Source organism: Podarcis liolepis (assembly GCF_965112155.1).
Source record: "Podarcis liolepis genome assembly, chromosome: 17".
NCBI lineage: Eukaryota > Metazoa > Chordata > Lepidosauria > Squamata > Lacertidae > Podarcis > Podarcis liolepis.
The window spans coordinates 11,352,835-11,374,559 of NC_139571.1; the positions used below are offsets into that span (position 1 = coordinate 11,352,835).

The following is a 21,725-nucleotide window of genomic DNA, read 5'->3' on the forward strand; positions in this document are numbered from 1 at the left end:
TCCTGATTTTACCTGCTGCTGCAGAGCGCTAGTCATGGCATGTTGAAAATTCTGCTTTACAGGTTTATCACTTGTATCTAGCATTCTCTAGATTTAATTTTCGGTACACTAAGTGTTAATGGGTGCTTTAGGCTTGCTTATTGGTGAGAGTGTTCATTGCTTAACATTGATCGCACGGTGGAATTTTGCAATCATGAGCCAGGCTGCTATATCAGAGGCAATCAAAATCCACATGTAACAGTAATGCTGTAGGTGGAAATCTTCAGAGGGCTTTGGGTCTTGCCAACAACACCCTGGTGCTGTAAACTGAAGGTTTAATGCTTTTCCTGATCAGTGTCACAGAGTCATAGAACGGTATCGGTGGAAATGACGCCTGAGGGTCATCTAGTCAAACCCCCTGCAATACAGAAATCACAGCTAAAGAATCCCAGACAGATGGCCATCCCAACTTCTGCTTAAAAACCTCCCACTCCCTCCAGCTGCCACTTTCTTCCTCCAATGTCCTTCTTTTTTTCATGAGACATGGGACCCCATCATCCTCCACTGGGCCCTCCAAGCTGCTAACTTTGGAAGCCGGACTTCCCTCCCCTGCTGATTGCCATGAGGGCTAGAATCCTAAGCCATTGCACCAAATCTCTTGAACATAAAGCAATCCCATCCATCTTATGTTCCCCAAGAGAGCCTGTAACCTGTTCTTCCTTCCTCACCTACTCCTTGATTTCCTCCAGGTCATCCGGCGAGGCTGGCTGACTATCAACAACATTAGCATCATGAAAGGTGGCTCCAAGGAGTATTGGTTCGTCCTGACGGCAGAAAGTTTGTCTTGGTACAAGGATGAAGAGGTGGGTAATTATGCATGCCATATTGTCGCAGTGAGAAGTCACCCGGGTGGCGCTGTAGATACTCAGATTGAGTCCTTGAAATCACACACATGGCAATATGGAGTATTGTCTACACCTCTAAAACTTCCCACTTACCAGCAAGGATGCCATGAGTCCCCACGTGCACAAGCCTTGTTCTGTTAACAACCTGACAGCAAAGTGCCTTGCAGCAGTCCATGTTTATGGTATGAGCTGCTTTGGGCAAGGGTTTCTGTGGACCACGATAATATATTGAGGGTGTGATCACAGAAACAAAGTAGGAGCTGAAATGCATTGTAATTGTGGTGAGGAGGAATATATTTTGTCCTCCCCTTTCTGCCCCTGTCCCTTCCTTCCCACCTGCCCATTTTCCTCCCCTGCCCTCTTCCCCTTCCCAACTCTCTGCTAACTTTCCTTTCACCTCCTTTACCTTCTCCACTGAGCTCAGGGCAAAGGTTGGCTGAATAGGGGGCGACTGATGAAAATGAAGTTATCATTAACTGATGATTATTAAATTAATGAAACTGAGTATCATTACATTATCATTATCTGGTGTATGTGAGTTACGTTGCTGAAAGGGCACTCAGTGGGAAGGTATTGGCAGGCTTGGGGAAATTCCAAAGTTAGAAGTTAAAAAAAAAAGTATTCAGGAAGAAACTGGGGAGGGGGGGTTTCCCCAGCCCAATGAGGACTAAGCATGTTCAGTGGCCAGCAAATACCAATTGACTGGGGAATGTGGGTGGTTGAAATGTAGTACAGCATTGTGAAAGAGGATATGACTGGCTGGCTAGAACTCTTAAAGAGGAGTGATCCACATTACAGCATTTGTTTCCTATCCGTTAGGAGAACCAATTTTGAAAGAGGGAAGTGTCTTCCTTGATCCTGGCAATAAGTTCCAGGAGTCTTGGCTCCAAGTTTATCACAACCAGATTCCATATAGGACTGGCTTCTGTGTTATGACTTGTGCAGAAGGGAGACTGTCTAGCAAGTGATCCTTTTTTCTCGTGGTGGTGGTTCTACTGCCAGTTTTTCCTCCCACGTCGCTATTTAGTGGCTGAAGAGCCTTGTTTTGTAAGAAGTGGCAACTGGATACGCTTTCTCTGGAATTCCCTACCCAGAATGGAGTGCCACAGACTACAGGAAGGAATGCTTTGCCTCCCTTTGTCCCTGCTTAGTTTTGGTGCGGGGAAAGAGGTTGTGCATTTCATGACTTTTCCTTCATCTAGGGTTGCCATATTTCAAAAAGTAAAATTCCTTACACTCCCAAAGTTGTTGAACTTAGGAAGACCCCAAAATCCCTGATGTATGGCAAGCCTAACTTCATCTTTCTTAGCTTTGGGGGCAGTGGGAGGCAGTATATTTTTTTGTTGCTTTTCCATCTACCATCCTCCAGACACAGATTCAGGGATGCTTTCCTTTCTACCAATGCTAGATCCCAAGTAAGGAAGAAGGGATGCATTCAAGCTTGGGGAAAACTTCCTGGTTTTCAGCAGAAGGTGGATTTGCACAGTGCTGGTTGTCTGGCCCATATGTTAGTCACAAAACCACCTCCGCTAGTAAATTATTTGAGTTGCTAAACATGCAGAGTGCTTTTGCAAATAATAACAAGGTGCCCTACCCATTTGAGCCATGGAAGCGGGCACAAACAGGAAGAAACACTCAGAATTCGGAATGGAGGCTGTTCATTTGTCATTAAAGAAGCAAAAGAGGGAAGGGAGTCACTTCACTCAGAAAAGCCCACATCACTTCCTGTTTCAGATACATACGTATGGACATTGAGATGCACTGCCCCCCCCCAATCCTTGCCCCCCTCAGTTGTGTGTGCCTCACAGTTTGGTTTCTTGGAAACAAAACTCAATACTGGGTGTTGCAAATTGGAATTGTGCTTTATGAACAGGAGGTGACTTAAGTAGAGAGTAGGGGCCATCCCATATTCCAAAAGGTACCCCCGAGTGCATCTTTTACCTTTCCCTAGTGTCATATTACAGAAAGCAAAATAGTTGCGATTTGGGATATCTTGGAAGCCTCAGTAAAGCCTGCCTTCCATCTCTGACGCTGGGTGGCCTGGTCTTTGCTGGCAGGGATAATCCTGTGCACTCTATTTCCATGCCAGGTCTTTTCAATATTTAAACTCTACATCTACATATTCCTTGCATATCTTGATGAGAGACTTTCCATTTTTCTTAATATAAACAATGAGTGCACCAGGCAAGCCTGTAGGGAGAGAGCATCCCATAATTAGGGCACTGTCAGCTACTTCTTGTGTGAAGTTGGACCCAGAGTCAGGTAAGTGACATTGCAGGCTCTGGTGGGAGTCAATTTAGTAGGCCAGGTTGATGCAAATACAGTCGTACCTTGGGAGTGGAAGGTTCCAGCTCCTGAACGATCAAAAACCGGAAGTGAGTGTTCTGGTTTTCGAACTTTTTGGGAAGCCGAACGTCCGACGGGGCTTCTGTGGCTTCTGATTGGCTGCAGGAGCTTCCTGCAGCCAATCAGAAGCCACATTTTTGGAAGTCAAACGGACTTCCGGAACTGATTCTGTTCGACTTCTGCAGTACGACTGTATTGGGATTGTGGGATCTATATACCGTGGGAGGCATGATGTTTGAGTTCAAGGAATCTTTGACTGCATTATATCACCTTTCTAAACAACTCTCTGGCAGCTTCTTGCTGGACCCTCTTTCCACCTTCTGTGGCCTGAGACGAAGAAGAAGTATCTTGTTGCACTCTAAAGCGTAAAACATTTATCGTATATGCTTTTGTGAGCTACAGTTCACTTCTTCAGACACTTGAAGTGTTATATTGAGTTACAGGTGATTATACATATATGATTTAGGGGAATTCTATACTGGGAGGTGAGATGGAAATGAAATGTAGAAAAATACAGGCAGCAACTTAGCCTCTACCTGAGAAGAAATGGACAAAGAGCACTTTGTTCTTTCTTCTTGCTACAATTGACATGGCTACCTCTCTCCAAATCCTCTAGAACAGAGTAGTGCAGTTAAACAAAGGTTGATATTTTTAAAAATTGCTAGGTAGCTACGTTTTTGCTTTTTCTTCTGCGTCTTGGTTATTGTAGATTACCACTGATGTACCAGCTTTAAATTTCTATTGCTTTTGGCAATTTGGTTAAGCAGGAGGTCTCCCCCCCCTCACCCAGTCTATCTGCCTTGGTGGTTTGTTTTCCTTTTCCTAACTACTGAACTCTCTGATTTGCTTTTAAACTGTTCGCGTCCTGCTCTTGGTTCATACATGAGCCTTTGTAGTTTGGAAATTCCCTGCTAGATTGCTTGCTTCAGCTGGGGACATAGAAACCCAAAGTATCATTCTGTAATTTTTTAAAACTTCATGTCAGCTTCAACTATCAGCAAATGTACTACAACATCCAACGTAGCTGCCCTTCTGAGTACCTAGCTGGAGAAATGCAGACGCTGGAGGCATGAAAGAAACAGATAACTACCCCCCTATCAAGAAGGAGGGAGTGTGCCTGAAAATGTATTTGTTTATTTGTTGTGTGGGGGTTTTCTTAGACCTTCTGTGTCATTGCTTGGAAATTCGAAGTTAGAGCACTCGCCTTATCTTCTGTGCCGTGTAAATAGCGAACATATTCTACAGTCTCACATACAGTGTTGTGCTTTCACCCACTTCCCTTTGGTCTTTCAGCCCCAAATTTTCTTCTTCTTCTGCAGATTGGGGCAGCAGTGGAGATGGGCTCAGTGGTATGTCCGTGTTTGGAAGCGCTAAACTTTTAATTCTGACTGCCAGCCTCTGTGCTCTAAAGCTTAAGGAAATATTTGCAAATCTTATGCATGTTTAACCAAAAGTAAAAGCAACAAGTGGAGCTTAACCTTCCCCTTTTGCTTGCTGGCTTGTGTGCCTTCTCGTGATACAGATATTTGTCCCAATAGCCTCCTCCACCCAATTTTAGGTCCCTCTCCCTTGTGACCCCACCCCTCCCATTTGCAGTCGTCCACTGCTAACATGTACCAGTCTTCCCCCTGGTCACCATTCAGTGGCCCAGATCTCTGGTGGTGTGCTCTGCAACAGGGCATAAGCTGTTGTTCTGCGAGAAAGATGGGCACGGGCTGCTTCCCTTGCATTGTGGCATGCCATGTCAGGAATAGGCATGTGAACTAATTTGGGTCTCTGGCATGATATGTGTATGTTAGACTTATTTTGCTGACCCATACTTATTTTCCCCACTCTGGGTCTCTCTTGTGGCTGTTGCTCCACTCAGGTTGGCAGCAGCCCACATTCTCCTTTCTCTGATTGCCTCTAGAGCCTCCTGCCCCATCATCCCATTGGATCCTGAGCTATGGCTATGCTTTTTGTTCTCTTTCTGGGAAGAGAAGCCTTAGTCTGCCAGGTGGGCACTTCTTTGCCTGCAGATTGCCCTGGGGACTGACCAGTGATTCGTTAGGAGACTCTTCTGTCATCCTGGTGTCTTGTGTCATATCCACCCCACCCCATGCTGTGACACGCAGCCCATCACAACTAACACAGACAATTTCCTGGAACTCAAATGAATACTTATAAGGAATGCAGGTGTTTTTGTGCACTTTAGTGGCCATGGCCCCCATGGCATCATGAGCTTTGGTGTTCCCTTGAGCTGCAGAGGAAAAGACTGGGGCTGAAAACCCAAAGGAAAGTGTGGGTGCATGGAAGATAAGTCATGAGCTAGCACAATAAGTGTGAGAGTGGGACATATTTACAGCTTACGTGGCGCAGAAGTTAAGGTGGGCACCTTAACTTAGAATTTCTGTGTGTTTTGATGCATGAGTGAATTTGTAAACATCTCAACTTTTCTTTTCAAACCAGAGGTTTCTCAATCCTGGAATATTTATTAATAGTCTGACTGCTTAGGTGTGACATCGATAATATTCAGCGGTGCGTCTTCTGGAATGAAGATTGATCAGTGGAACCTATTGTGGTATTGCCACTTAAAAATATGAAAGAATTCATTTACACATTTTAACTATAAAGCATTTTTAATACACTTTTTAAATACAAGGTTTGCTTTGGCTCTCTTTTGTCAGTGATCTTAAAGAATGCCAATGTGAGCACTGATCACTGACAGGCAAGCTATATATTTAAAACAGCCAACCGTGAGTTCAGCTACATTCAGCAAATCTCAGCAAAAGTTGGTGTGTTTGGATTAATCCCTCCCCCCCCCCCCATCTTTCCTTGAGAACAATAAACCTCATGAGTTTCTGTAGAGCTGGCTGCATCTTAAGGCAGACATTACAGGGAGAAGTGTGGCGGTCTTTTGTTTTGGTGCCCATACTTAGCTTTTGTTTAACTGCAACTAGTGTACATGCAGTCTTTAGAAATGGATTCTCGTTTGGAAGCAAGTCAGTACTTCCACCCCTGCAATTTTGTTCTTTTCTGCTATTGCATCCTACCCTTGGGGAGAATATTTGAAGTTTTAAAGACCGCTTGCCTGGTAAAACTTGGTGCTTTTGAATACCTGGTGGCAGCAGGCTCAGTTGAACGACTGCAGTACAAAACAGACATGTATTTCTTGAGCCGTTTTGTTCCCCTGCCAAGGTATTCTTTTGTGCTCACAGTCCACAGCCACCCACGCCTCAAAGCTAGCCAGACCCATATCTCATTTAACTTCCAAGCAAGGCTACTGGCAGATATTACCTTCAACAGGGGTGCTTCACAAGCAGAGGCTGTAAAAGTAAAAAAATAAAAATTAAAACAGGTTGAGCAAAAATAATAATAAATTTTTAAAAAACCCTCTTCCAAATCACTGGCAAACCATTTACTGGGTGAGAAGCCTCTCTGGGAGAGTTCTTGTCTGGAAGGTGACAACCGGCAGGCCCAGCATGAACAAAGCTCTCCAGCAGAGACAAAGCCTGGGAAGCTAAACTGCTCGTTGAATTTATATCTGTCCACTTCCCTAGAAAATTCATCTTTAAAGCACACATTCCTGAAATAAGCAGGGGATTAAGAAGTTTGTTTAGTTATCAACGCAAGCTGCATTTAAAGCCCGACTCTCAAGTCATCCTGTCTTGTGACTGTCGAAGGAGGGCATAAACCCTTTATGCACGATTAGCCAGCTTCTTTATAAGTCCAGAATCTCAGTAGCAGCAAAACTCAGAATAAAGTCGCTTCCCCAAAGCAGAAGCTTACCTGAACAGCCAACACCCCTGAAGTGATGCTTATCCAAACCCAGTCTAACCAATGTGCAGACTACTGTACACCTTTATAGCTTCCTGAACAGGTAGTCTGAACACTGGGCAGGCGGGGCTGGAATCCAGAAGCTTCTCTTCCATGTAATCCCGTTTTGTTCTCCTTTTGTAGGGTTTGCTAAGTAGAGCAGTTCCAGGGGAAAAAACCTACTTTGTCTCCTCTGACGTGGCAAAGTCTGCGGCTGAATCCAGTCTGGAAAATGGTTGGGGCTGTTCAGGAAATCATAGAGGGGGGGCGGGTGTGAGGTTTGTGGCCTCTGTATAAAGGAAAACGTCACTTTTGGGATTCTGCGTGTGCATGGAGGGAGGGAGGCAGGCAGGCAGCATCTGGAGCTATAAACAATTCCAGATGTGGGGTTTTTGCAGAGAGGCTGCTCTGTGTGACTCATATGGGGGCCCCTCACCAGTGCTAGCCTGCAACTTGTTAAAGAAAGCAGGGTTCTACAGCAAAAAGATTGAGGGAGCCTGCTTTTTGCTTTTTCAAGTCTATTCTATGCTGCCTCTTCCTTTCCAAAGTCCTGTATGGTGGATGTGGGGTTGTAATAGATTTCCACAGGCAAAGCCCTGTCCTTTTTCTAGTAAATGTTTGAACGACAGAATTCTAACATTTATACACTCAAAACAAGCAAGAACTGATTGCAGTAAGTGGCAGCAGCAAGAGCCTTATAAAAAAGAGACTAGCTCTGACTTTTAAATAACATTTCTAATGTTATTTAATGGTGGAATGAAGCATGCTGGGTTAACGTACTTGTGGATGGAATACCTTACTAAGGGTTTATATGAGCACAGTGTGTGAACTTTGAACCAGACTCTTTAGGCCTCAATTAGAAGCTTGAAGCCTGGTGTGGGCATGCCAAATCTAAAACAGTTTACATTTAATCATCATTTTGGATGTCAGCACATATTGTAAGATCAGATTTTCTTACTGGACTATTGAAAGCCAGAACAAACCAACATGTATGACGTTTTGGGCTTTTTACCCTTCTTTATCCTCATAGGAAAAGGAGAAGAAATACATGCTCCCTCTGGACAACCTAAAAATTAGAGATGTGGAAAAAGGCTTCATGTCCAACAAGCACGTCTTTGGTATCTTTAACACAGAACAAAGGTAAGAGAAGTATGTCTCAGTGCTTTCTGATTCATGAGAAGCCATTTTAGGACCTTAGGCTGAATTCAAATCTGGTAAAATTGCTGTGCTGATCTGTCCTAAACCCCTAGCCTGCCTGGTCTCAAGTCAGTATGTCAAGTCTGAAGTTCAATCCATGCAAGGAAAGTCCGAGGTCCAAAGGTCAAGAAACACAGTCCAGGGTCAACCCAAGTAGGCCAAGTCTGAAGTCCAGCAGTCAAGATACAGTCCAGGGTCAAACCCAAAGCTCGGTTCAGGAGCACCCAAGCCCAAGGTCTACCAACATAGGCAGTTGAGCAGACACAGCACCTCAGCTCTGCTTCCCTTTTGTTCTTTGCATGCTGATTGCAGCTTGATGAGGCATGTGATCCTCACCTGTTCTAAGCCTTCTCCAGCTGAGGAATCACACACCTCCTCCCAGAGCTAGCGAGCCTCATCTGGCCAGCTAGTGAGCTGGGCTGTGAGCCCTTGGCTGCCTTAGCCTCCTAGAGTGCCCCTCCTACTGCTCCCTATGCCTCAGAGCCCGTCGTGTTCAGGGAAACAGGGGTCTCTCTGGCTCTGGTGATGGGTCCTGCTGCTCTGGTTTCTGTGCACTGACCCCCATCCCCTTGCCATCCATCGTCACTCTATGAGTACTTTCTTCCCCATCCCCTGCTTGCCCTGGTGTGTCGCAGTCCTGGCTACACCCCTCACTGGGATCCTCTTCCTCCTCCCCATCATCCTGCCAGTTCATGATATGATCTCACAGAAGGAGAGAGACTTTGTATGTTTCTTAAAACTCTCTCTCTCTCTCTCTCTCTCTCTCTCTCTCTCTCTCTCTCTGACACACATGAGAAGTGTGCTGCATGTTCTGTCCAGGCTTAGCAAGTCCTGAGGTCACATGTACCTACGGGACCGCCTCTCCTGGTATGCCCCATGGAGGACCTTAAGGTCCATAAATAGCAACACCCTAGAGGTCCCGGGCCCTAAGGAAGTTAAATTAGCCTCAACCAGAGCCCAGGGTCTTCTCAACACTGGCTGTGGCCTGGTGGAACACTCTGTCTCATGAGACCAGGGCCCTGCGGGATCTGATTTCTTTTCGCAGGGCCTGCAAGACAGAGTTGTTCCACCTGGCCTTTGGCTTAGAATCAGTTTGATTCCCTCCCCCTCTTTCTTTTTCCTTTCAACTCCTGTGAAGAGGCTGCATCCTAATGTTTTAATGTTGTATTTTAATCTTGTTTTTTAAATTGTATTTTAATCAACTTGTTTTTATTATTGGTTGTTAGCTGCCCTGAGCCCGGTCTTGGCTGGGGGAGGGTGGGGTATAAGTATAAATATAAATATAAATATAAATATAAATATAAATATAAATATATAAATAAAATGTACACCAGAGGTTGATGGTACTTGGGCGAATTGCTTGTTGCACACGTCCTATTCAGAAAGACTTAATCTTGACACAGAAAGTATTGACTGACACTTTCTGCACTGTTGTCAGTTATCTTTAATATCTTTGCTCATTGCCTGCTAAGTATTCAAGCTTAAAGAGTTTGACTTTACTCTCCAGTTCACATTATGTCATGGGGTTGGAGCTGCCTGAGCTAGGATTTTTCAAGTGACTGGATTGCAGTGGAAGGACTTGGCTCTTTAAAAGACGATATTGTAAAGTATTTTCCTTGTCTTAGCTCAGTATGTGATTCGCCAAAACTCCTTAAGAAAAGATATGGCAGGCATCTCTTACTAGGTCCAGCAGAAAGGTAAACCAAGGGAGGTGAGGAGTAGCAAAGTGATGAAGGTCTTGAGCACAGTTAGGGAATCCTGGGCCCACAGACAACAATAGGCCTGTTGGGCCTCCTAATTTGACCGGCAAGGCTGTTTCTTCCTAGGCACACCCACCTGCCACTCACCTGGTGTCATGTGTGGGATAGTAAAGTCATGCTTGCAAAGGAATAGGCGGTCTTAGAGTGCCCTCTTGAGTGTTCTGTTTTCAAGCACAGCATGCATGTGGTGCTGCTGAAACTTGGTGCTGCCCACAGTTTTGGCCAGGGCTCAGAACTGCAACTGTCAAAAGTCACTAGCAGAGGATTGGCCACAGTTGCATCTGGCCTGCTAGCCAAAGTGGTTCCCCATGTCTGCTTCGGAGTGTATGCCAAGACATTTAAGTGGAAGCCAAAAGCCAATGAAGACCATACTTCACTCAGTACATGCAACTGTTATGGGCACCATTTGGCTAAGTAGAGTAGCATTCTATTCCATCTGTTGGGTGTTCCTACAGTCTCACATTCTATTGTGGCAATAGAGATTAGAACTTCAAAGTACTTAGAAAATAAAGGAGTGTGTGTGTGTGTGGTGTGTGTGTGTGTGTGTGTGTGTGTGTGTGTGTGTGTGTATATAAAACCTTCCTATTACAGGATTCCTGTTGCCTGATGTGGACTTTCTTTCACTAACCCAATGACATTTGTCCTTCTTCCACTCCTCTCTTTTCTCCTGCACCCCTAAACTAGGAATGTGTACAAAGACCTGCGTCAGATTGAACTTGCGTGTGACTCCCAGGAAGACGTGGACAGCTGGAAGGCCTCCTTCCTCCGTGCTGGTGTTTACCCTGAGAAAGACCAAGTAAACATTTTTTTTCCTTCAGCAGGAAGGGGGTGTGTGTGCGTGCTGAAGGCCCAGTAGTGGTACTGTTGTACCAAGGATCTCCTAGCAGCTGCTGTTGCCTCTGGCTGGGAGCTACATTCACCAGTTAGAGGTTCCATCAAGTTGGGCACCGTACCTTTGACTGGCAGTAGTTTGCTGTCCAAAATCTTGGTAGGGTTTCCTTAGAAAGAGAGAAAGTTGGTAGAAACTTCAGCTGTCTTCCACCCATACCCACCTCCTGAAGTTATGTGCCATTCTAGATGTGGAAAATAGTATCTATGTAAGAGCTGTGAAGGATTCAAGAGGATGAGCCCAAAGCCCAATGAGCAAAGCAGGGAATCCCTTTGTGCTTCTCCCAAAGCTATATAGGAAATGGTCATCTCCAAAGACTTGTGAGGGAAGCTGGGCATGCTTAGCCTAGGGAAGAGAAAGCTGATGCAAAGCACAAATTTTGAGGTTCTGGGTCAGGTGCGCAAGAGGCTGCTGTGATTTTAGCTGTATCAGCAAGAGCAAACCATACAGTGTAAGAATTAAACCCAATAATAAGGAAATAATTGTTCATTTCCAGCGGAGGGTAGGGAGAGAACCCTTTCGAATTCTCATTAAAATGCCAGTCAGCTAATAAGCACTGCAGATCTGGGTTAGTCCAAACTAAACCCATGCTATCATTACTGGGATATTTGGGAAAGCAGAGATCAAATTATGACTTGAGGGCCTGAACTGGTACTCTCCCTGTGCTGATTCTTCTATATGTCACCTAACGCTGTCCAATTTTCTTCTGTGCAGGTGGAGAATGAAGAGGGATCCCAGGAAAACACCTTTTCCATGGATCCTCAGCTAGAGCGCCAAGTGGAAACTATCCGCAATCTTGTTGACTCATATGTTGGGATCATCAACAAGTCGATCCGGGATCTTATGCCAAAGACAATAATGCACCTAATGATAAACAATGTGAGTCGTAGTTGGATATTTATTTGTTTATTGTCGGGGGCTAAGCAGACATTGTTCCACCACTCTGCTGATGCACCACCACCACCAACACCATCATTATTATGCAAACTTAACAAAGAATGTAAGGGGAAGGAAGATCAGGGGGGGAAGATAAAAATAAAATAAAAATATAAAGTAAAAAGAATACTGATAGTAACAGAAAAACACCATCAGGTCACATAATGGATAAATTTGCCAGCAGTGCATGCATCTGAAGTTAAACGTAAAAGTTAATATAAGCCCTCTAGATCTCTAAAATAGGTGCCCACATAATATTGACATCTATATGAAATGTCTTCATATAGATGTCAATTTTATGTGGATACCTATGGTCAGAGTCGTGAGGTCCTCATACCATTGTGTAATAAATGGTGGGGATTTATCCTTCCAGCGTAAGTCTCCTAGCAAACACTAGGGCAGGCATAGGCAAACTCCGGCCCTTCAGATGTTTGGGACTACAATTCCCATCATCCCTAGCTAACAGGACCAGTGATCAGGGATGATGGGAATTGTAGTCCCAAACATCTGGAGGGCTGGAGTTTGCCTATGCCTGCATTTGGGCTTTCAAAGTCCACTTGCCCTGCCGTTAATCACCATGTTCTCGGCAGTATACCTCCAACATCTGCCAATATTAGACAATGCCTTCCCATAAAAACATTGTGGAGTCCAGTACAACAGTGGCAGAGGCAAGGGCGTCTCCCCCCCCCAACCTCACTGCAGGTAAAACTCATGACCAGGGTTAAGAAACTAGCCAGGCTCATGGTGTTACTCCAGCCTGAATATACCATTTCCAGCCCCGTCACATTTGGACAGCGTCACCTCTTCTTTGTGCTTTCCTTCCCCCACCCTCACAGACCAAGGATTTCATCCACTCGGAGCTGCTGGCCTACCTGTACTCCTCCGCAGACCAAAACAGCTTGATGGAGGAGTCTGCAGACCAGGCGCAGCGCAGGGACGACATGCTGCGAATGTACCACGCCCTGAAGGAGGCCTTGAACATAATTGGAGACATTAGTACCAGCACCATTTCCACACCGGTTCCTCCTCCTGTGGATGACACATGGCTGCAGCCAGGAAGTAGTGGGCATAGGTGAGTTGGGGTGGTGGGTTATCTGCTTCTGGTGTGCTTTATTTTTTTGTTAGGCACATGGGATGCAACCCCTGCTTCAGTCAACAGTGGGTTGCACGAGGCTCAGGGAAAGCTTGCAGCGTAGCCATAATACTCAGTAGAGACCTGAACTTCACTGCCACAACAGTCCTCAAGGACAAAAAAGGCAGATTCATTTTCGCTAAAGGGACACTAGATGGCAAAATCAAACTGACAATCGGCTCCATATATGCCCCAAACGCGAAACAATTAGAATTCTTCCAGAAGACACTAAACAAATTCCTCTCCTTCTCTGAAGGGGAAGCAATCCTAGGAGGGGACCTCAATCTAAATATGAAAGGTATATCCCTGAAATATATTCACCCTACAAGCCCATGGGCAACCTTCCTCCGAAGGAAACCCCCAACAACTAGGAACTCTTACAAGTTACTAAAAATGCTAAAAAACAGGGGTCTCTATGACATTTGGGGTGAGCAAAACCCGGGAGACACCAGCCATACATTCCAATCGGGATGCCATGGTACAGTGTCCAGACTGGACAGCATTCTACTCACACAGGGTTAGGCACATGGGATGGAAGCATAGAAACCAGCAAGGCCAGAAGTTTCAAGTGACCTACTGCCAGAACTCCAGGAAGAGCCCAAGCACCTGTATTTGGCCCACCGACGATGTGATTTCAATACTTAACAACAAACTTGAACTTTGATCTATGCTTGTTGGTACCCTTAAATCTTCAGTTGTCATTCTGCAGGGTCTTCATATAACACTGTTTGGTTCTAGGGCTGGTTGTACAAAATAACTCGTGTACAGAATGTGAAGCAGACAGTTCGTACTTTAGCGGATGGGGTTTGGGGTTGGACCTGATTGCATTGGCTTCACTTTGCTGTCTTAAACGACACTAACTTACCTTCCCTGTCCTGGTGGTTTCTTTTTCTCTCTTTGGCAGCCCAACACCACAGCGCAGGCCTGCTTCGACTGTGTTGCCACCAGGGAGACCGCCAGCGGTGAGGGGCCCTATGCCAGGCCCCCCCTTGATCCCAATGCCAGCCGCAGGCCCTTCCTCTTTTGTGGCACCACCCATTCCGTCACGCCCTGGACCGCAAGGTGCATTTGTTGCTAATAATGACCCTTTCTCAGCTCCTCCTCTGATTCCTTCACGACCAGCACGTGTTCCACCCGGCATCCCTCCAGGTGTGCCCAGGTAAGGCATCCTTCAGGTTCACCTCTCTTTGCTGCTAGAGCAGATACTATAGCAGCAGCTCTAGAGCTTGGATGATGAACCTGTTGCTGCCCAGTTGTTGGGCTCTAGAGCCCATCATCCCTGATCATTTGCCATGATGGCAGGGACTGATGGGACCCGGAGTACAGCAGCATCTGGACTCTAGAACTTATGAGTCTTAATTTCTTTAACCCTATATAACAATTTCTCTATTATCAAAATGGAATGGAAGAATTCAGACCTGAAAACTGAAACATGGACCATGCAATACGTTAGCGTGGTACAAGTGCCTTAAAACAACTGCCTTAGAACAGAGGAAATATGTGAAAGCACGATCAGGTGTAACCTTTCCCTTCAGGGCCAAAGAGCTGCTTCTGCAATTCTCTCTCTCCTTTTTTTATTATATGCTTTATTGAGTTTAAAAAGGAGTAACGAACAGAAGAGTTATCCAGAAAAGAGAAATAAAAATGGTAATTATTTGTTCCATCACATCACCTTACGTTCTTCTTGAGTTTCTAGCGACTTCCCATCACCCCATTATGTAGCTACCACTCCTCTATCTAGCGCACTGTTTATTTCCTTTTGTTAATTTTCAGCAATATAATATTCTCTTACAATTATCCATCATACTACAGAAGTCATTCTAGACCTGCCACTGCCATCATGTTATTACAGTAATCCTTGATATATTTTTTATACATGTCTCATTTCCTAGTAAATGTTTGATCAGTATGACCTCTCAGTTTTTCTGTCATTTTTGCCAGCTCGGCGTATTCCAACAGTTTACTTTGCCACTCCAGCTTGGACAGAATTTTCTATCCTTTCCAGTTCATAGTGATTAATATTCTTGCAGCTAGCGTGGCATACAAGAATATTTCTCTTGCATTTTTAGGGATGTCTGAGCCTAGTATCCCCAGGAGGAAAGCCTCTGGGTTTTTTAATGAAGGATACCTTAATCATTCTTTTGAGCTCATTATAAATTACCTCCCCAAATTCCTTTATTCTCTTACATGTCCATCACATATGTAACATTGAGCCTTCCGCTTCCCTACATCTCCAACATTTACTTGACGTGTCCTTATACATTTTAGATAGTTTTAGTGGTGTCAAATACCAGCGGAATTGCATCTTCATAAAATTATCTTTCAAGGTGTAGCATGCGGTGGTTTCATGTTAACCTTCCATAGATTTTCCCAGGCACTCATTGGGATGCTATAGACAAAATCTTGAGCCCGCTTGACCATTCCAGATTTTACCAGTCAAGGAGGAGTCAGTATATATCCCAGTCAAGGAGGAGTTGGTATATTTTGGAGAGAGTTTTCACTTTAGAGTTAATCAGTTCTTTTTCTAATCTGGAGGGTTCTGTCGCAAAGCCATTTCTTTTGTCTAATTTGAAGTTTTTTAGTTTCAGCTGGTTTTCTTCCTCTTTTAATAATACTTTGTATATAGGCCAATTCCTTTTCATATTCTTTTTCTTCACTGCTAATGCTTCAAAGGGAGATATCCACCACGGAGTTGGATCTTTGTATTTTGCCCAAACCATGTAGAGAAATTTCCTTATAATATAATTTAATTTTTTTGTTGATCTTAACTTTATCATAATGTAAGTAGGCATGCCAGCCATACCGGTTGTCATGTCCTTCCAGGTCTAGAAGGCCTGTGTTCTGTAGTATACACCATTCCCTGATCCAGGAGAGACAGGCTGCCTTGTAATATAATTTCAAATCTGGAAGGGAAAATCCTCTTTCTTTGATATCAATTAATAGTTTATGTGTAATCCTGGGCTTTCCCCCCTGCTAAATATATTTAGAGATGTCTCGTTGCCAGTTTTTGAGGCAGCCTGTCACTCCAATCCCAGGGATTGTCTGAACTAGGAAAAGCATTTTTGGTAAGACATTCATTTTAATGGTGGATATTCTCCCCCCAAAACATAAATTTAAGCTGCTCCATATTTTTACATTTCTTTTAATCTCAATCCAGGGCTTAGCATAATTATCTTAGAATAAATTGATGTTTTTCGGAGTAATCCATATTCCCAGATATTTTGCCTTTTGGCAGATCTTCAAGTTTGAAGCTTTTTCTAGTTCATCTCTGTCCTGTGTTGTCAGATTATTGACCAAGAGCTTTGTTTTGGAACGGTTTAATTTGAATCCCACTACCTGCCCAAAGTTCTTATTTATTTCTAATACCTTTAATAAACTTCCTTTTGTATTCTCTGTCATAATAATAAGATCAATGGCAAACGCCTTTCGTTTATAAGCTTTCACTCCTAGTGTTATTTCTTTTATGTTTTTGTCTTCCCTTATTTTTTTATTCAACACTTCCATTACCAAAATTAATATTAGCGGGGATAGCGGACATCCTTGCCTTGTCCCTTTTCTTATTACACAGTCTTCTGTAATGTTGCCATTGATGATGATCTTGGCCCATTGATCAGAGTATATAGCCTCTATTTCTTTACAAAACTGTTCACCAAACTCCATTTGTTGCATCATTCTTTTCATAAATCTCCACGAGATGTTGTCGAAGGCTTTCTCTGCATCCACCAGCATTAGTACTGCTGGTTTGTCACTTCTGATTTCTAAATATTCCAACATGTTAATGATATTTCTGATGTTATTTTGCACTAGGCGTCCAGGGAGAAAGCCGGCCTGGTCTTCGTGAACGATGTCTTTAAGAATCGTCTTTAATCTTTTTGAAAGTATGTCGGCAAATAATTTATAATCATTATTTAAAAGGGATATTGGCCGATAATTTGAAACAATTGTTAAATCAGTTCTCTGCTTGGGAATTAAGGTTATAAAGCTTTCTGTCCATGATTCCGGTAGTTTCCCAGTCTTTACTATGTCATTCATTGTGTCCTTCAGTGGTTCAAATAGCGGTTCTTCTAGCTTTTTATAATAATTTGCGGATAGGCCATACAGGACCGGGGCCTTCCCTGATTTTGCTTTATTGATTGCCTGTTGAACTTCCAGTGCAGAAATAGGAGAATGTAAGAGACTGAGTCTCTCCTTTTCAGATCTTTGATAAATTGTTCTGCACTAAGTATTCTTCGATTTTATCATGATTTTCTCTTCCTTCCCTGTATAGTTCTCTATAAAAATTTACGAAGCTTCTATTAATTTCCTTTGGGTCGTCAGTTATCTTTTCTCCAATTTTAATTTTATTTGTTATCCTGTCATTCTGGTTGTTTTTAACTGCCAAGCTAAGAGTTTGCCAGGTTTATTTGCAAATTCAAAGTTTCTGTGTTTTAATACCTTAATTTTTCATTCAATTTCTTGGTTAATAATCATTGAAAATTGTGTCTGGAGCATTTTAATATTATCTGGTTTCACCTCAGATCATATAAATCTTTCGCCATTTTTTCCTCTCCTTTGGTGCTCAAGAGTTGTCATGTTTCTTGAAACTGCATATTCTTCCTTGAGTAGAATTTCTTTTCTTTCCCTGTTGCAGGCTTTGCAGAGGAGGAAGCATTCTCCATTTTGAAGCTCGTATGAGATTTAGTGGAGTGTATTATGGGAATATGTCTAGTTTTGAATTAGAGACTCATCTAAGACAGCAGTGCTAGCAAGCAGACTGGTTTCTGTAGCCAGTGCTGTGTTTATTTCTCAAAACAACAGAAAAGAAGCAGAATTTAGCTCCTTGAGAATTTCAAATTTCATCTTGAAACTGCTAGCTCTTACGACTTCAGAGATGTGTGTGTGTGTGTGTGTGTGTGTGTGTGTGTGTGTGTGTGTAAAAAATAAAGAGAGGAAAAAGGAGGAAAGCCTTGTAGCCACCTGTGTAGCCAGCCACCTCCACAAAGTTAGCAGAAGCAGAATAAACTAATCTACACAGTAATCTACACACTTTGCAGAAGTTAGTGTATCTTTTTGCAGAATTTGGTTTATCGTCACACAGAATTTTTTAATATAGAAATAGATTACACCCTGAATATTTTATTATATCAGTATATTGGGCAGTCTCAACATCATATGGTGTTTGCGGGGGGCAGGGACAGACAGAATACAGTGCCCTGGTACTAGTCATTGTGTTATTGAGCTGGCTTGTTCTCTGAAGGAGCTGTACAATCCAGTCTCTCGCATACCCTGCATAATGTTCACCCAGAACCACACCTTCAGAGTCAAGCAAATTGGATTTTCGTGTCTATCCAAGTCACCCCTACTAGTCATACCAAAGGCAGACTTTTTTTTCCAGACAGGTAAAATATTGGGAGGTTGAGTGGTTCTAAGCTGTCTAAAGAATAGTGATAAATGATGGCTTCTACCACTTCTATTTGTTAGCTAAATGTGCCACAAAATGTACTATTCTGGGCATAGAATTTCCCAGCTTAAGTGGGATAGTGGAGTGGGCATGAGAGTTGTGGGCATTAGCTTCACTTAACAATATTTCACAGTGACGTCTGTCCAGTTCTCCCTTTCCCGGTATTCATTTCTCTCCATCTGTTTTGTTCTCTCTACAGCAGAAGACCCCCTGCAGCACCGAACCGGCCCACGATTATCAGGCCTGCTGAGCCCTCCTTATTAGATTAACTACAACCACTACCAGGGAGAGCTGTTGCTTGTTAACTATATTGTGGAGAGAACTCATGCCTAATCTCTTGTGTAAAAGAGCTCTTTGCAATTGTGATCAACTGTAGCCAAGGCCCGTTTCCCGCTTCCTTCCTGTCTCCTTCCCTCCAGTAGCAGCCACCATGGGATGGGTGCTGTGGGTTGATTACTTGTAAATAGCTCTGAGAGGCCAAGCATTCCTTGTAGCAGTTCCCTCTCTGTCCTTGGGTCTTGGCTGGGGAGGGATTTGGTGACCTGAATCTTCTCTGGAAAATTGCAGGGGAGGGATAGTTTCTTCACCCTCCTCTTGGTGGCCACACCAGACCCATTCCACATGGGAACATGGAGTATTCTGTTTTGTGGAGTTGTTTTGCACTTTGTTGAAAATACAGAAAGGACCCCCTAGTTGAGGGATTGGCAAGGGATTGCCTGTGAATGTGTGAAAGTGGCGAGTTTGCATTTCCACCAACACTTGTGCATTCAACACGTAGAATCTCCCTTCGCCATTCACATTAATTGGGTTTGTCCAACTCCTCAACCTCCCCACCCGGCTATGAATTTATTTGTATTATAATATATATATATATAATCTCTCCCCCCCCTCCCCACTTTGATTGCCTTTCCTTTCTCTCTATAAATTTCAATGCAAGATTTGATCAGTTTATTTCCATTTTATAACTTTGAAGGGGTAAAAACCAAAACAAAATGATGGGACTGCAGATAGCAAATTGCTTATAAATTCAGTTCACTGAACTAGAGCAAGATTTTGCCAAGCAGAATAATTGGAAAGAAGGTGGCACTGGGTTGCTTTTAAGCCTCAGGTATAGAGTTGATTTGAATGCCCTGCCACTCTCTGCACAACCAGTGTTCATGCTTAAACAGAGGCAGCTCAGCTGTAACCTAGATAAGCATGACTGTTGGTCCCTCCTAATTTACACCAGGGAGGCATCCAGGTGGCAGGGATGTCTTAGTCACTTGGAGCTGTAATACCAACTGGCTGTTCCCCGACTGGCTATGACCATTTGTTACCTGCCCAGTCCATATGGAGAAGTGTGTGCGTGTGTGTGTGTGTACCAGGGTTTCGAAGTGTTTTATCAGGATTGTGATCCTCTGCACGGATTGTGGTCTCTGTTGGAAAGCCTTCCCCTCCCTAATCAGAAGAGTGACTTTGTCCCGTGAAAGAAATGCCCAGTGCTTGAGATCAGCTGTACTGCAGCTTACCTCTGTGCCTCTAGGCTGAGGCAGATTCTTCATGGCAAACTGTGTCCATAATAGATCTTACGACACTTGTGCCACAAGGTCCCACAGAAGCTCCTGTTAGCATCTGTGGTCTTTCGGAGTGGGGCGTTTGTGTGTTTGGGTTGGCTGCTCCACCTGTAGAGCCTCGGAGTTTGGAGTAACACTGGAGCCTTCTCAACAGCAGTAGTAAAGCACTCTGCCCTCCCTGGGCTGTGGTTGTATATATTTCTTACGAAAGACAGACTGTATTAATACTTGTATAAATTCTAGATTTTTTAAAAAGAGAAATCATCAGTTAAGCCCAGCCCTCATTATACAAGGCTATCAGGGATACCTCAGCCCTTCCTGAGATAAGAGAAAAGGAACAGCCACACATACACCACCTGCCTTAAATGTTTCTTCCCTTTCTGCCTACCTGCAGCAGTAGTTCCTTGCTTCGTGTCCTGGAGGATATGACACTTCCATAGACGGTGCTAATTTTGTGCCTTTACTGCTTGAATTACATGCTGACTGCCCTAATAACCAGTGTTGCCTTCCTATAAATGTCCCTCTACTTCCAACGTCACTATCATGGACTTTTGACCCTCTCTTGCAGTGCATTTCATAACCTCGTGCCACCTACTGCCCACTGGTCACTTCTCCGAAAGCTGGCATTTGCTTGGTAGCATGGACCTCTACTTTTAATTCATTGTGTTCATATTTGCTTCCTCTTGACTCTTCCTGTTACCATGTGTGAAGGGGCTGTGGGACCTTCTCTCCCTCTTCTTTAGATGGAAAAAAAAGATCCCAACAGTTTGAGATAAGTGCCTCCATTATGTATCCTATTAATAAACTAAAATAAAGGGAAATTTTGCTGGTGGAAAACCCCTGGCAGCCAGTGGTGTTGGGGTTTGTGTGTGAGTGTGTGTTGTCTTTCATTGGTTCTCAAAATTTCTACACTCAGGAGGTAGTGAGCAGAAGAAACTAAAGCTCAAATTGAGTTTCCTTGAGGAGCTTCTGTGCACCAGCCTCCAACACAAATGGCTGATTGTTTGGCCCTGCTCAGTTTGACTTTTGAATGGGAGGCAGTTGTACAATATCTCAATAAAACAAGCTAAACGTAACTCCAGTTAATAAGGCTTAAGGACATTTAGCTATGGCTAATATATTAATCTTATATGTTTATGGCTGCCCACAGCCACTGATTCCCTTACATATAGGTGCTGTTTAAGTGCCATTTCCTGCCCCTTTCTCAAGTGATCATGCTCAATGTGATAACATCACAGTGCTTCATACTCAGGCAGATTTGGCTGTGTGCTGGTATCACTAAGGGCAAATGAAGTCTATTTACAGTGGGGAAAATGTTTTCTGTTACTGGTCACACAGAGTGTCCTAGACCACGAGGGATCAATTGAACAGCATTCGCAGAAAAGGATTAACCCAGTTGTTGTTTTTAAGTGCCTCCTCACCCAGAGGACAGGTAGCCCTATAGCTCTCCTCCCTCTCAAATTAAAACAAGTGATCATGGAACAACCAAATACAAATGAGCAAGCTTTTGCAGACAGCCTTTGCAGGGCACATTGGGACATCTTTTTGCAGCTGCTGCCCGCTATAGTAGTTTCGTCATGGCCACTCCCTGTAGAAAACAGGGGTGATCAAGCACTCAGAAGGGCTGTTACATGCTCAGCAATTGCACCTGCCTGGGGAGGTCTCAATACAAACAGTGTACCAGTTAGAAGATCTTGTTGGCTAGCAATGAAGAATGCGTTCATACTGAAATACTTGCAAGGAGATCCATGCTGTCAGTCTTGTGACAACTTCAGTTCTTGAGGAAAGGTACA

The 21,725-nt window shown here is 43.8% G+C and overlaps 1 protein-coding gene across 14 annotated transcripts in view; it reads left to right on the forward strand.

Annotated features, from left to right (window-relative positions):
• Positions 1-20,769, forward strand: part of DNM2 (dynamin 2) — a 63,530-nt gene extending 42,761 nt beyond the window's left edge. For 7 of the 14 annotated variants that reach the window (XM_083483363.1, XM_083483351.1, XM_083483357.1 and 4 more), the window contains 7 exons: positions 729-842; positions 8,056-8,165; positions 10,667-10,778; positions 11,586-11,750; positions 12,644-12,879; positions 13,844-14,098; positions 18,579-20,769. In XM_083483363.1, coding sequence (XP_083339489.1) covers positions 729-842; positions 8,056-8,165; positions 10,667-10,778; positions 11,586-11,750; positions 12,644-12,879; positions 13,844-14,098; positions 18,579-18,648 — 1,062 coding nt within the window. In that variant the 3' untranslated portion in view covers positions 18,649-20,769. Of the gene's footprint in view, positions 1-728; positions 843-8,055; positions 8,166-10,666; positions 10,779-11,585; positions 11,751-12,643; positions 12,880-13,843; positions 14,099-16,746; positions 16,818-18,578 lie in introns of all 14 variants that reach the window. The other 7 variants (XM_083483359.1, XM_083483361.1, XM_083483362.1 and 4 more) reach the window with 3 other exon arrangements.
• The last annotated feature ends 956 nt before the right edge of the window (positions 20,770-21,725 follow it).